The sequence below is a fragment of the Trachemys scripta genome, chromosome 20 (assembly GCF_013100865.1).
Source record: "Trachemys scripta elegans isolate TJP31775 chromosome 20, CAS_Tse_1.0, whole genome shotgun sequence".
In the NCBI taxonomy this organism is placed as follows: Eukaryota; Metazoa; Chordata; order Testudines; family Emydidae; genus Trachemys; species Trachemys scripta.
Window position 1 is genome coordinate 850793 of NC_048317.1, and position 15745 is coordinate 866537.

At 48.5% G+C, this 15745-nt stretch overlaps 1 protein-coding gene across 2 annotated transcripts in view; it reads left to right on the top strand.

Moving 5' to 3' along the window:
- Nucleotides 1-261: 261 nt before the first annotated feature.
- Nucleotides 262-15745, top strand: part of FHL3 (four and a half LIM domains 3) — a 40863-nt gene continuing 25379 nt past the window's right edge. The window contains exon 1 of one of the 2 annotated variants that reach the window (XM_034753846.1): nt 262-388. Coding sequence is in view for 1 of the 2 variants with exons in the window: in XM_034753845.1 (XP_034609736.1) it covers nt 13543-13547 (5 nt within the window). In the remaining variant the exon portion in view is untranslated. Of the gene's footprint in view, nt 389-13421; nt 13548-15745 lie in introns of those variants that run through there. The other variant, XM_034753845.1, reaches the window with a different exon arrangement.

Here is a 15745-nt window from a genome sequence, read left to right on the forward strand (position 1 = left end):
CCTTCCCCCCAATGCCCTGCCTCCTGCCCCACAGGACCCTGCCTCCCCCTGGCCTTCCCCCCAATGCCCTGCTTCCTTCCCCCTGGCCTTCCCCACAATGCCCTGCCTCCTGCCCCCCAATGCCCTGCCTCCCACCCCCCCGTACCTTGCCTCCCCCTGGCCTTCCCCCCAATGCCTCCCGCCCCCAGGACCCTGCCTCCCCCCGGCCTGCTCCGCCCAGCGGGCGGGGCAGGGCGGGTCCAGGGGCCGGGCTCCGGCTCCGGCTCCCCCCGGCGGGGCTGGGGCGGCTGCTTCCGCTGCCTGAGTCTGTCCAGCGCCGCGGCGGGTGAGGAGCAGCCAGCGAGCCCGGCTCGGCTCGGCCCGGAGCGGAGCGGAGCGTGCGGACCAGGTGGGAACGGGGGGTGCTTGGGGCGCCCTTGAGAAGGGGGGTTCCCATGGGGCGCTCCGGGGGGCTCCCGGAGTGGGGGAGGCAGAGGGGTCCCCGTGGGTGGTGGGTGTCTTTGGGGAGATCTCCCCACCCAGCTGCTGATCCCCTGCCCCCCTGCGGGGACCTGGCGGGCGGTGTCCCCCAGGCTCTAACTGCCCCTGCCAGCTCCCGTCCCCACCGCCTGGACCCTCTGTCCGGCCAGTACCGCCCTGTTCTGCTGGTGCCCCACACCTGTCCCCGGGCTGCGTCCGCCTGGGCAGGTCCAGGGCACCTGGGAGCAGAGCTACTCTGATGTTCTAGTCCGGGCCTGGGCCGTGGTGGGCAGACTGGCACCCTCCTTACCCTGGGTCCTGGGGGCATGGGGAACACGTCTGCATCTCCACGCACAGTTCCTTATCACCCAGTGGTGGCTTTGCCGTCTAGGGTGTAAACGCTTTGGGGCAGAGTCTCTGTCTCCTTTACAGATCGTATAGTGCTGAGCTCGCTATCGACTCCCTAAAGACACAGACAGCCCCTTCCTTGCAAAATACTTGGGCACAGGGCAGGACCCAGTAGCTGGTGGGCTGGTGCCCTCCTTCCAGCTCTGTAAATTGGGGCATTGGCAACAAAAAATGTGAACTGTATCTAGGTACTGTACGTGCCTCCACAATGAGGCTGGTATGAGTTCTTTCTGACTTACAGAAATGCTGTGTCCTGGCTGTGAGCTGCCTCCTTGTTTTGGGACGCTGGGAACAGGGATTGTTATTTTTTTCTTTGTTCAGATTCCATCCTTTTAGTCTTAGCCTAATATAGTTCAAATTTCATGTAGATGATGGTATAGGCAGGGTGACCAGACAGCAAACGTGAAAAATTGGGTCAGGGTGTGGGGGGTAATAGGAGCCTATATAAGAAAAAGACCCAAAAATTGGGACTGTCCCTATAAAATCGGGACATCTGGTCACCCTATGATGGTAGGACTTTGAAAAATATATTCACCAGTTGAAAGTAAAAAACTTTCCCTGTCCAGTATATGTCTGGGGGGGGGGGGTAAGCCATCAGCTTCTGCAGAATCTAAGATTTTATTTCATTAAAGAAGTTCCTTGCCCTTCTATGGTGAAGAAAACTCTGTAAATATGACTAGAGGCAGTATTGGGGTTCCTGAATCTACAGACAGCTACAGTGCCACAGCTGCTGCTATCTTTGACTGAGCTTTGAGTGAAATTAACAAGACTTTAGGCAGGTTCTCTGCTGCTCTTCAGAACTGTGGTCAACAGTGAACTTGACAAGAATTTGTGGCAATTTAATTGGGAAAGCAGCAGAGGCACTGGGGAGGTGGATCACAAAAAACAGAGGCAGAGGGAGGGGTAGAATGTCAGAGCACCTCTTCTCCATTACCCAGCACCAGAGGTTAGCAGGGAAAGATGGGGACTTGATTTCAAATGTATCAAATACCTTCCCCCGGCCCTTCCCCCCAATGCCCTGCCTCCTGCCTCCAGTACCTTGCCTCCCCCCACCAATAGCCAAACCCTGATATGAAAGCACCTTGCTGGGAATCTCTGCACCCTTTTCTTTCCCAGCAGTTGGTAAAGGGGACTTGGCTGGTGGAGTTACTCTTCCCAGCAAGTAGCTCATAAACGTTGATGGTGCTCACCTCTTCCCTCTGTTTTCATATAACTTCTGGTTAGTAAGTGTCTACTTAAAAACTTCAAGCTCTGTGTTTGCAGCATATTTCACAAGAGAGCTCAGGCGGTAATTTTAACCGTTTCCAATTTTCATGCACATCAACATTGGAGAAGAGAGTGTATGTTTATTTCCTGTTACACACATTTCTAATGCAACTGACTCTGGTTTTGCTTTTTCAACGGCTTTCACTTCATTTTAAAGTTTTGATTTTTATTCTTTCACATTTTTGCAAAACCAGTGACTACCTGTGACACACTCCTTCCTTGGAGCTTGAATGAACTCTGGAAAATATAACCAGGGATGAATTTGGCCTCAAATGTCTAATTCTTTAATTACAATCTGTGTTTCTATCCCAGGGTAAGTTCTCAGTTAATTATTCACTTTTTATGAATTGTGACTTTGGCATTGCCTGGCCCTAGCAGGGAAAATTTGGAAAGGAAAATCTTTTTAAGGTGAGTTCTCAGTGTAATTTTCTTAAAGAGAAAGTGGGAATTAAGGGCCAAGGGGATGACTATGCTTTAATTTTGTAATAAAAGGAAGATGATTACACTGGAAATCTGGATTTATTTTTTGGAATGTTCCATAAGCTTTGTGGCATTTTCTGAAAGGAATATGAGAAAAGAAAGTATCCATACACGGTTTCTCCTGAGAGTGCATATGCCTGCTCTACTGGAATTGTGATTGTTAAAGTCCTGAGCCTTAAACTTCATCCTTAATGAAGAAGTCCGGAAACCAAACAACAGAGACAGAAGCTAAACCTAAATCAAATGCTTAAACGGAGTTGCTCTGAGAAGGTGTTAGTAGTGGGGGGGCATTTTGCACACATCCAGACGGCACAGTGAAATCAAGAGGCTTTGGCCTTCCTATGACTGGTTATTTTGAGCCCTCAGTTATTTGGTTTTCTAAAATTCACCTTGCTGTTTCTTTTAAAATAAGACAACAGAGAGTTTGCTGCTATAAGCAACAGATCAGTATCTATTCAAAACGTTTTTATTAAAAACCACTTAACCTCACCTACTGCTGTATTCTTAGCTCTTCAGGGAATGCTTTTGACTTGGGTATGTCACCCCTTTTTCAGCTGGGAAGTGTTTCATACTGGCTTTGAAATTACACATGTTACGATCCCTCTTCCAAGGGGAGTGGCGGAAATCCCATTACCAGAGACATTTTAAAACCAGCCTGGACAAAGCAGCAGACAGCACGTTGTGAGGAACAGGCCTGCCCTGATCCGAGGCTGGACTAGATGTGACGTGATGTTTTCCCAGCTCTGACTTGTAGCTTCTACACTGAGCTCTGGTTGTTTAGGTTTTTATTTGCTCTGTTTATCATTTTAATGCTTTTAAAACTGTAAGCCAAAGCTGCCAAATTAAAAAAAATTCAACTATCCCCAACTGTTCTTTTTTGGAAAAGCATTTGATTGACTATTGCATGAGGAGTCTTTAATGCTAAAAACCTGCCTTCTACATGAAAAGCTAAGTGATATGTTGAACTCACAGCCCTTCAGTGACTTGCTTTATCAAGGGACATTATAGCTTCTTGGTGGACCAGTGCAGCAGGCACATGACAGGAAAGAGGGAGTTTGCCATTTTTTGCCATCCTGTTCTTCATCTGTGCAATTTCCTCCACTTTGGGATGGGGACCACGTGGTTGCCTGCTCCTTGCTCACGCTGGCTGGTTGCTTCCACAGAGCTCCCGACAGTGCTAGCTGCTAGCATTGGTTTAACTTTTTCTTGTATAGGAATCACATGGACAAAAAAAGTCCCCTAGAATTGCAGGAGTGGTGGAAGGAGGCTTCGGTGAGCATTAGTGACTCTTTGAAACTTGCGCTGCCTGAGGATGCAGGGGGATTTGGGTTTTGGTCCACTCAGAGCGTAGGACTGCAGAGAATACAATTAATAGCTCTTCTGTGTGCAGAAGTGGCTGCTGGAGCTTTGGGAGCACAAGGCAAAAGGCACAAACGGGTGGGATGGACTCTGCTCCCCTGGGTGGGTAATGCTGGGACCATGCTATAAAGACTGACTGGAGCTGGTGGGGCCTTAAGCTCCTTGCAGTGAGCATCCTGCTCTCAGTTGCTGGACCATCACATTCTCTCCAGCTTGAATGTTTCTAAGGCACCTGTCACCAAGGTATCTTGGTGGCACTGGATGTTGTATCTATGAGTCCTTCAGAATGTCACCCCAGGAGCTTAGTGCTGACTGGTCGGCTATGGTCAGGCCAGTTCCCTGACTGTCGGCAGGATGCTAGGTCACCAGCCTTCCCTCCACCAGACTGGTGACTGGCCCCCTGCAGGGTTTGCAGCCGTCTGCAGCATGCCTGGTGTCAGAGCTCTGCTTCCTGTTTACACTGCGTCCATTTCAGAAGAGACATTGGGGTAGCCCCGCTGGCAGAGCAGGCAGCAGGCAGCTGGAGTGGCTCAGTTCTCTGGAGTCATCACAGGCAGCTGTCTTCGTCCCAGTCTCCATTGTTGTAGTTTCTCTCCTCTTGCCTTGATGTTGACTCGGAACGTTAGCCTTGTGCAGCTCTAGGGTGTTCACTGATGATAGAGTTCATTTCAGAAGGGGTTTCGACATTTACAAGGTCAATAAGAAAAACATCCACCGTTACTCAGATAAACACTCATAAGGGCTATAAATCTGCCAGCTTCAATGCACAAGCCAACTCCAAATTGCTGGGGTCAAGAAGAAACTTCCCTACAGAGAAGTTACTGCTGAAGTGGCCACTGCAGGGTTCCTTGCACCTTCCTCAGAAGCATTTAATACTGGTCAAAATAAGACAGGCCTCTCTGCCCACCTGGCTTGCCCGATAAGGCACTTCCTACAGCATATTCCTAATTCCAGTTACATCCACGCCATTGTATGGCCTTCCTCTTCCTGCATGCCTAAGAGGGAAAACAAATAACGTGATTCCTCAGGGCTCAAACTAACTCTTCTTCTAGGGAAGATGCATTTGTGGCAGCCACAGCAGTGGTGTGGAAAATGTTTGTGGGGCCAGCTGAGTTGTTTCTGTTCATGCTCATGGGATTCCTGCTGTACTTGGCTTGCACAAAGCCATGCTTGCAGGGCCCTTGTCGCCCCAGCAGCTTTGGGCAGGAGGACTGCAAGCCTGTGAATTGTTTGGCCTCTGCCTGGCCTTCCATGTCAAGGATTCCTCAGACAAAGGGGTTATTTACAGACAACTGGGGACTGACTAATGGCTTTGAATAGATGCCAGCCTTCTGCTGGAGACGCCTGATTCGGCAGCTGTCCTAGTGACTCTTGTCGATTGCTCCAGTAAGGAAGCCATCAGTCCTTCACTGGGATTGGGCTACTTTGGCATGTCTGCCATTCTGAACTTGCCAGAGCGCGTCTCCCTCTTCCCCCCCCCCCCATAGAGTGCCAGCTTGGGTTGGAAAGAGGGATGTGCTGGTGACAGTCACTGTTCCCTTTGCTGACTGGAATGTCTCCCTCTTGTTTCCTGTCTTTAGCTAATTCTGCCTATGTGAGACACTGCAGTGAAACTGAACATGTTTTATCCCAGCAACATCCATCAAAAAAACTTTAAACAAGAAACTTCACCTTGGTTTTCTCGAATTTTGGAAAACATCTAAAAGGGGGCATCTGGGGTGGCGCAGCGAGAAAGGAGAGGTCCACGGAGTCAAGAGTCTTACTGGGGTGAAAGGAACAGAGAAATCTATAGCAGCAGTCCTGAACTGTAGCTGGGAAGGGGGCAGAGCTCTGGGAAGGGGAAATGCCACTTGCTGCAGTGGCAATTAGAGAAACTAGTACCCAGGTTTGTGGCAGTTTGGAATTACTTTTAAAGTCCATTTATTCAGTGTCAGAGTCCCTTCCTTAAAAACCAGAATCTTTTAAGTATGAGTGTTGAGACTTTGGAAGCTGACTAGGAAGTCTGGCCACGTGAGCCCTATTAATTTTGGTAGGGGTTGTGTGGCTAAAACCCTTAGCTGATGTTGAAAATCTTTCCCCACTGAATATTCTTAGTGAAGTAGCCATAATGCTGCATTGGAGCTGCTGCCACAATCTCAGTGCTCAGATACTGCAGTGATAGGACCCCAGATAGTCACCCGAAGGCCATTTGCCTCCGTGACACACAGCTGCTAGACTTTACCATCCCAAGCAAGCTGTGTCTTGGCTACAGTTCCATGGAGAAATGCTCCACATTGGGAAGATGTACTTGCTGTGGGCAGGTCCTGGTTCTTTGTTCCTTCTTCCCCTTCTGACTTCTGTTGACTTTGTAAGGTGTAAAATACAGTCGTCAGCAGTTTACAAGGAGGGAGAGAACAAGGTTTCCTGTTGAGAAAAATGTCAAGGGTCGGGTTGTGAAAGGAAAGGGGGAACTGAAGAATGTCACGTCTCCCACCTTCCTGTATCTCATCCTAAAGGAATCGCCTCTGCTCGTGACTCACCACGTCGCTGGTGTCTGCTAATTTGGAAGGCAATTTAATTGATTATATTTTCCTTTATTTAGGCAGGAGCCCACTGAGATGGCATCCCAGGGAAGGCTGTCAAAGGGCAACTCTTAGTAGCAGTTCCTGAGTTACACTTCATGCCATTTAAAATCAAACCAAGTTACTTTTAAAATGATGCATTAAAACTGGATCTAAGTAGCATTAGTTTAAATGCATTAATATAGCCTCTTAGCCATATAATCCAAATAGCAGTGAAACAAAGGAGCTGGAGTCCCTGCTTTTGTTCTTGGTGCAATCTCACTGTAAGCCTTTAGTTGGTCCTGTGCTCATGTTACCATTATGTTCCTGGAGATTTAAAGCTAACTCATACTATTCTAAGCTAGCTGTATATATAGCACCCTGTATCTTTTCCCCTTGTGGGAATTGGCTGCATTGTCCTCTGATAGTGTTCTGAGCTTCTCGGGTATAAAACCAAAGATTTCTTCTTAAATCAGTGCCTTGAATAAACACCCATAAACCCCAGACCCTTTTGTTTTCATCAGAAAGCTGACTTGTGTCATGGCGGAAGAAAACTTTATGTAAGTGTTCATGCCCAAGCTGCCCAATGCCAGTTCTATTCAAGAATCCAGTTCAACTTTTAGGTCCAAAGCTGGGGGCCAGAACCAAGAACAAAATCTGAACTGTTTCAAACTCCCTAACATAGCTTTGAATGTCTAAGCAGCCAGCCAGAGCCGACCCGGAGCTGTTAGCAGCACCAACAATCCATAAATCCAGCCAGCGGAGACATGTATAAAGGTGACTGGGCAGCTGGAGTTGTTCTCTCCACACATGAGGGGGGAAGGGAACTCTGAATAACACAAGGAAATGCCTAGTGTTGGAGCTGCTGTAGCCTGGCTTCCCTAGTGTTTCCTTTGCCACATGTTACACTTGACCCTGGCAGGACCAGCCACCAACAGGAGTCAAGTAATTGTCTCCAGTGACAGATTAAACTTCATTGCCATTGTTAAGGGTCCAAGATTTTCCGTTTTTTCTCGGGTTAAACAACTGCTTGGATGTGCAGCCAAAGCAAACATGAGCTAATAAAGATGTGGCACTAACTGATGATAAACGGCTCGTAAGGGCTGACCACTCCCATTACAGAACAGAGATGGGGACTTTTGCTACAAGGAGATGAGTAGAAGAAAGGAGGGATGTATGGGGATAGCCTTCCATCTGTTGCTATTAGTGGGAGTTGTAGGTGTGCATTAAGGGGAGAAGTGATCTCTAAGTGATCTCAGAGTCTGTTGCTTTCATTGCATGATGCCATGCTGAGAGCTGCGTTCAAGTCCTGAGCTTGTACTCCCATTCCTGGGGTTGGGAAGGCTGCCGAAGCAGCATACTTGCTCTGGAGTATATCGTGACCCTCTCAGATGGGTCCCTTGCTTGCTAAAAGGAAATGCTTTTTCACACAATACAGAGTTTGCCCACAGAATGTATTGACGCAAGGTATCATTGAAACGAAGAGGTTAGCAGGATTCAGAACGAAATTAGGCACTTACACATGTAACATAAATACGTAGGATTGTAATAAATTAGAGAAAACACAAGAGTTTTGGAAGGGACATTAAACTTTTCTTCTTCGGGGCATGAGCCAACCTCTAACTATTGGGGATTAGGAGGAAAACTTTCCTTGGCAGTGGGTTATTCCATATCTCCCTGCTGCAGGCTTTCTTGTTCCTTCCTCTGAAGCTGCTGGTAGTGGCCACTCTCAGTGACCGGATACTGGACTACATGGACCACTGGTGTGAGCCAACGTGGAGATTCTTGGGTTTCTTGTGCTACTTGCAGCCAGTGTAAAAGGAATCTGTACTGTAGGGTCTTGGAGGTAATGAAGTGAGCATCTAGGTAGACTGTACAGTGTTTGGGTATCTGTCCATCTCTGGTGCTTTGTATATACCTGAAGACAGCTGAGCTGTACAGGTCCTTTTACGTTGGACTCCTTTGCATTCCTGCTTCTGTGGGTTGTGCTGGCAGGGCCCAGGTGCCCCCTTTGTGATACCGATTTTGAACATTCTGCCGTTCTCCCATAGACAAGGCTGTAGGACAAGCAGCAGATGAAAAGCAGCTGAGAAAAGTGATGTAACTTTAGAGGATTCAAAGGCTCTGAGTAGTAATTACTGTTAATTATGCAGACACCTTCAGGACTGGGAACACTGTTCACACTTTTATCTCAAGCCAGCCAGGACTCATGCTGACAGCGCACCTGGAAATGAGGTAATTGAATACTCTGCCCACACCTCAGATTTTGCTGGATTTGGGCACAGACGTAGCATCTGTGTTCCTGGGCTACGTTTGTTCCTCTGCAGCCAGAAAGTCTTACCACTGAAATGAGACAAGACAGAACACTTCTCTTCCCAGCTTGAGTAAGAGACTCTGGAGCTGCTGTGGTGTGGCTTTCCTCAGAAATTTCCTTTGCAGATGAGGAGGTTTTGCTGCCGTTTGAAATACGGTTAGGAGATGTTTCCAGAGCTGTTCAGATCTGCTATTTATTTGGGTTGCTAGGGATGATGGTAATGTGGATTGGAGGGGAACGAGCTGGAAAAGGCTCATTAGGTAACATCCAGCCCATCCCTTACAATTGACTTTAGTGCTTTGCACTTGACTGCTCTTGGGCTGTTGCTGTTTTGACGTGATTTCCATGGCGTGCAAGCTAACAAGGAGTGTGTGGAGGGGGGTGGATACGGCACAGCTATTGGGATCACATTTGGTGGGTGGTGAAGGCTGTTCAGTCCAATGCATGATCCTGGATGTTGGCTCTTCTCCAAGCTGGGGAGTCCCCTGAGACTCCCCCATGCACTAGCTCTCCTCCGGCAGCCTGGCTGGAGCAGACCGAAACTGACGCTCGTTCTTGTCTGCGTTTTGTGCACCCCTGCATGTAAGGCCAATTGGGCTGGTTCTGGTGAAGGCTCACCAGTGAAAGCTTTCAGCCTCACACCACCCTCTTTCCAGACCCACCCTGACTTCTCTCTGAAATGTGGAGGTTGGGAGAAGTCCCCTTCGTATCCACATCCACACCCCGGGGAAAATGCTAATCAAAGCTGTGCTCCTGACAACTTCCATTTTGGCTGACACAGGTCCCCAAGAGCCTTGCCTCTGTGGAGATTGCCCACTGGTGGGAGTGCAAGCATAGGTGGCGCACACAGGCTACGTAGATGTGCTCTGAGCAGGGTGTAGCTGCAACAGTGGGCGTGCGTGTCACCGGGCCCAGGTGTTGCAGGTCGAATCAGCAGGGCGGTGAAAGTAGCACCACCAGCCCTTCCATGTTAGGACTGTATCTGGCTGTCAGCGGTAGTGGAGAATGTTCTAAAACTGTCCTAGAGTAGGCAGGGGCCAACAGTGCTGAATTCCCCTTCCCAGAAGCAGCAGCATGTGCTTACACACTGCTCTCTGGAGAGTTGTAGGGCTGAAATCAATGATTCCGATGCAATAGAAAACACTTGGGTTTGCCTTAACTGAGGAAGCAGTTTGTCAGCATTTAGCCTCGAGGTCCCCTGTCCCAGAAGATTTCCCAGCAAGGCTCCTCTTGGATCTGTGCTGTTGGGGATGTTGTGGCATATCATTGGCCTTTTTGTTTTTCCTGGAGCTTCGTTCTCACACCATTGTTTAGTTTCTCGAAGATGCTTTCGCTAGCTCTTCCAGACTGTCACGTGGGAATTGCTTACTAGCAGGGATTTTTTGCTTTGACCCAAAGCTGCACACTGCTCCCTTCTGTACCACTGCCAACAGCATTTCCAGTCTCTTCTGAGCATATGTTTTGCAATAATACGCAAACTCCTTGGCTCCCGAGAACTGCCTTACGGAAAGATGAGTATCTCTTAACAAAGGAATTAAGATACTAAGAGTGAAAGCAAAGGCAATATCTTAGAGCCTGGAGGACTGTCCTGACCTTTCCCAAAGGCCGTTCAGACACTGGTGTCTGGTTAGCAGATGGAAGATGTTTGAGTCGACTTTAGTCAGCTTGGGAAGTCCTCTGTCTGGTGACTGGGCTTGCTATGAACGTGCTTTGCACATTACTGCCACTTGGTTTATGTCTTCCTGATCTGCAGCAGCCTCATCAGGGAGCCCCTCCTCGCTGAGATTGCCTGTGCTGGAAGTCTCCCTACTCTGCCCTCATGTCTGGGTTAGTTCACTTCTAGCAGTAGCCGTGTGGGTTTTTGAGCATTGACAGCAACGTTCCTCGTAGGAAGGGTACTGGTCTCACGGATGGCTTCATCACTTCTTTTTGTCTATGACTGGAAAAGGAAGAGATTCCACTTGCATCAGGGTTCAGCAGTGACCCCTGGAATGGTCCCTTGCCTGTTACCAGCTGTGGAGGACATCAACATTAGTGCTTTCAGAACTATAGGAGAAAAATGCTCCAGGAAAGCACAGCCCTTCACAAAGGCAATTTAAGAATTATTATCCCTGCTTTACAATGAGGAAACTGAGGTACAGAGATTGGAAGGGATTTGCCCAAGATTATGCAGCAAATTGGTGACAGAGCTGGGAATATAATCCAGATCTTCTGACCCTCAATCTGTTATGTCAGTAGATCTCTGCCTTTTCGAGATTGGAACTCGCCTCCAACCTAGCAACATGGCACGATCAGAGTCGTTGTGAGTGCCATACTGAGAACCTCTGCATTAGGTCATAGCTGCCTGTGCCTGGTGGAGATTTGTTTTTTTTCTGTAGGGACAGAAAATGAATGATTAGCAAATTGACTTCACTGCTCCTGGAGTGAAATGTCTTCCCCAGCTCCTGATTATTGGAAGAGTATTGCCCCAGTAGGGTTGTAGATGAATCAAGAGACGCTGATATAGTTCCCAATTGCTGCTGCTTTGTTCTGTTTATCCATAGTTTGAGTTCCTCCAGTTGAGTGCTTCCCTGGGTCTAGTTAATAGTCCAAGTAATTCTTTGGTTAAAATGCTTTTCCGTAGTTGAGCTGCTGGCTGCAAGGCCCCGTGGTGGGGGAGCAGATGAGTGTAGTGTAGACATTATAGTGCTTATTGGAGAAAACCATATGCACTTGAGTTTCCTTCTTATATGTGAGAGTATGGGGTATTGTGGTGACCCTTGATTTGGGGGCAGCAATTGCACTTAATGTCGTGCTGAATGGCTCTGGCACCGTTTTTGGTTAGAAATATTTGCTGTTGTCCCCGTAGATGCAGAAACCTCATGTACTAGACTGAAAATATTGCCACTAAAATCAGAGGCGACACATAACTTTTGATAGTGCAGGGGCACAATTTAAAGGTTCTGGGGGACACGTGCCACCTCTGGGCCCTAACACACCCCTCCTGCATCTCCCACGTCCGCTCCAAGCCAGCACCACCTTGCCCCCATTGTATCTACACCGCTCTCTATTGGCACAGGAATTAACCTACGGGGATAGATGCAGCAGCCTCTTCCCATCAGTGTTCTCTTTTCCAGGCTATGTCCCAGGAGTTGAATTACTCCAATAAGTCCCCTGGAGCAATGGGAAAACTGCTTTTCAGAAAGGTATATTTCAGAGACTACATTGTAAAGCAGTTGATATCTATCAAGATGTGGGTGGGGATTGGATGCAAGGGCCAGGTTTTGTCAACCTGCCTTTTCTTTCAGGGGCAGTAGCTCCCTTAGAACAAAGCTTAAGCACAACATCTTTCCTTTGCCCTTCTCATGTCAGCACCCCGAGCAGCCAGAGGAGAAATCCCCAGTCTCTGGTGTTACTAACTGAAGACCATCCAGCTGGTTTGCTTACTTGTGTTTGTGTTGCAATATCATCTCTTGAGTCGTGCAAGCTAACGGAACTTGTGATGTGGCAGGTAAAGTCTGACCTCATGGCAAGAGGAGACTTGGACTCACCCAGGCATTTGATTAAATGAACTTTGAACATAATGTTTTAGGCCAGAGAATTTCAGACTCCTCTGAGCGTGCCCTACAGCCTGAGACTAGGGAGAGCCTCACGCTTCCCAGAGAAATGAACAGCGACTGCTTTCCCCTTGTTGAAACTCCTGGGAGCCTCTTCCAGGCACTTGGGTCTAGATTAGGCAAAATGTGCAGTGATAGTTCAGAATGAGTATTTGTTTGGGCCTGGGGACCCTGTGTAATAATCTGAACAGTTGCTGCTGAGGATGTAGCCAGTAGCGGCGCCAGGGTTTTTGCCGCCCTAGGCGGCAGCGTTCCTCCTCTGAGCATTCGGCGGCGGGGGTCCTTCCGCTCCGTGTCTTCGGGGCACTTCGGCGGCGGGTCCCGGAGCAAGTGAAATGCCGCCCCCCAAATCCTGCCGCCCTAGGCAACTGCCTAGGGTCACCTAGTGGAAGCGCCGGCCCTGGATGTAGCTGGGGGAGCGTAATGTCCATGAGATGATCCCCATGAAAATGGGGACCAAAGCACTGCTGAACTGAACAATCTAGCTCTTTGGAATTACGTTGGTTAGCACGTGGCCCAGGGCACCGCAAGCTGAGCAGTGCAGATCACCTGAGCTGCAGTTCCCTCCAAGTTCCCAGTTACTGTTGAAGCTCTGGAGAAGACCGAAGCTCCCTCTGAGTTTGACACCCTTAGGATAAAGGGCAGCTCCGAAGAGCAGAGAGCTTCACAGGTTGCTCCCTGACTCCTGCTTGTGATTCTTGCTTCCCCTCCCCACATGAGTGTTTTCTGCATTACAGCCCAAAGGAATGTGATTTGGGATCGAGATACAAATAGTCTCATTGCTTCTGTCTGTGTGGAACTTCCTTCGCTTCCACAAAGACCTGGACTGGGAACTAGGCCTCAGTTTGTTTATCTGAACTCTCCTGTTAGTCTGTCTGGAAGGTCAGTAAAGAAGGGTGCCTTGGAGCAGGGGGAAATCGAGCTAGAGCTGTCCGTCCCTGAGATGTTCACCCTTTGTGTGCAGGACTTTCTGGCCACATGTGGTCCCAGTGTATGCTGCCTCATTTCTACACATCCTCCAACTTCTGCAACAAAGGAGGCTGGGGTTGTACAGACAACAGCTTAATTCACTGCACAGCCCTAAGTTGTTCCCTGAGGACAGTCTGCCTGACTGTATGGAATGAGGTAAGGGTCCCATGTTAACAGTAGCCTGTGATCATGTAATTAAAGATTGCCTCATAATGTAAATCAACAAAAGGGCCAAATCAAGTGCATGGGCAACCGTATTTCAGGCATTTCTGAACTTTTCAGTGCTTGACTTAACCTTAAGGTTCTTTTAATGTGGGAAATTACATCCAATAAAACCAAACTTTTAAAAAACTTAAAAGTTGAAAAAACAAAAATTCCATCATGTGGAACCTTATTGGCGCGTCTCCCCTTTGCCCCCCAGGAGTCATTAACAAGGTTGGTATCTTTAGATCCACAGCACACTTCTCTGTCACTTGAGCTAATGGACTAACTGGTAACAGTAGAAAGTTGTTATCCTCGATGTGGGCCTGCCATTCAAGAGGGCTGGTGACAAATGCTTTGCCAGTGCGTTTCGCGGCTATTTACTACTCAGCAAAGGAATGTTGAGGCTCGGGAATTCTGGACAGGTTTTATACGACTGTGATGAGTGCAGTATCTGAACACTTTCCTGAAGTGCATTAAGCAACGTGGCTAACATCTGTCCCATGTCTGTTCTCTCATCCCCTCCCCGGGGGGAGAAGTGTGTGCAGTGCAATGCTCTGTTTTGGATAGGTTCACACAGACATTGCTCTATGTTTGTAAGAGAAGTCCAGGCCAAAGAAATTCGCCCTGCACTGGGAGTGGAAGGTGGTGAGGTTTGTGATGGTCCTTAGCCCCTAGGGAAGTTCATAGCGCAGTCTCAGACTGGCCCCTGGAATGATCTGTCTCCTGCAGAGACCCGCTTGTTGTAGAAAGTTCCATTGTGCCAGAGGAGCAAAGTTGTTGACCGTCGTCTTCATTCAGGAGGAATAATAGGCTCAGTTCCAGGTGCTGTAGGGTAGTGTTCTCTAGGTGTTACAGACCCACCTGCTCCTCTTCTCCTCCTAACCTCTCTACCTCCCCAAGCACTCTTCCCCCTCCAGCTCCTGCCTCTGTCCCCCCTAGCCCTACATCTCTTCCCTCACTTGCGCTGCTCCTCACCCACCCCTCTGCTTTTCAGCTGGGATGCTTCCTGTGTCTCCAAGCTGCCTGTGCACGAGTGGTGGGTACTCATAGGCCCCTGGGTGCTGGGAGCAGCAATTGCAGAGAAAGCCCGGCTCAGCTCCAGCAACCCAGATGGAGCATGCTCAGTCGCCCTGGGGATGGCGCATATGCCATATGATTGACAAGTAGGAGCTGTGAGGGGCCGGAGTGTGCTCAGTGTAGACAGAATCTGCAAGCTGCAGGTTTTTTCCCCAGAGGCTTGTAACTTGGGACCGCAGAAGCCATATCCCTGACACCAGGGCAACTCCCTCCGCCCCAGGCAAATTTCAAATCCTTGCTCCAAAACATGGGGGTGCCAGAGCTTCACAACAAAACTGTTGCAAGAATTTTTTAACCTGGGCAAATTAGTGTAACATAAGAACGGCCATACTGGGCCAGACCAACGGGCCGTCTAGCCCAGTGTCCTGTCTTCCGTCAGTGGCCAATGCCGGATGCTTCCGAGGGAGCGAACAGAACAGGCCAATTATTGAATGATCCATCTCCCAGTTTCTGGCAGTTGGAGGGTTAAGGGCACCCAGAGCATGGAGTCTCTGACCCTCTTGGCTAATAGCCATTGAGGGACCTGTCCTCCATGAACTTATCCAATTCTTTTTTGAATCCAGTCATACTTTTGGCCTTCACAGGTTCACTATGCATTGTATGAAGAAGTGCTTCCTTAAGTTTGTGTTAAACCTGCTACCTAATAATTTCATTGGGTGATTCATGGTTCTTGTGTTGTGTAAAGGGGTAAATAACACTTCCCCTTTCATTTTCTCCACACCAGTCATGATTTTATAGATCTCTATCATATCCCCCTTGGTCGTCTCTTTTCTAAACTGAACAGTCCCAGTCTTTTTAATCTCTCCTCATATGGAAGCTTTTCCATCCCCCTAATCACTTTTGTTGCCCTTCTCTGCACCTTTTCCAGTTCTAATATCTTGTTTGAGATGGGGTGACCAGAGCTGTATTCAAGATGTGGGCATACCAGGTATATAATGCCATTATGACATTTCCTGTCTCATCTATCCTGTTCCTAACATTCAGTTGGCTTTTTTGACTGCCGCTGCACATCAAACAGATGTTTTCAGAGAACTATCCACAACGACTCCAAGAGCTTTGTTGAGTGACAACAG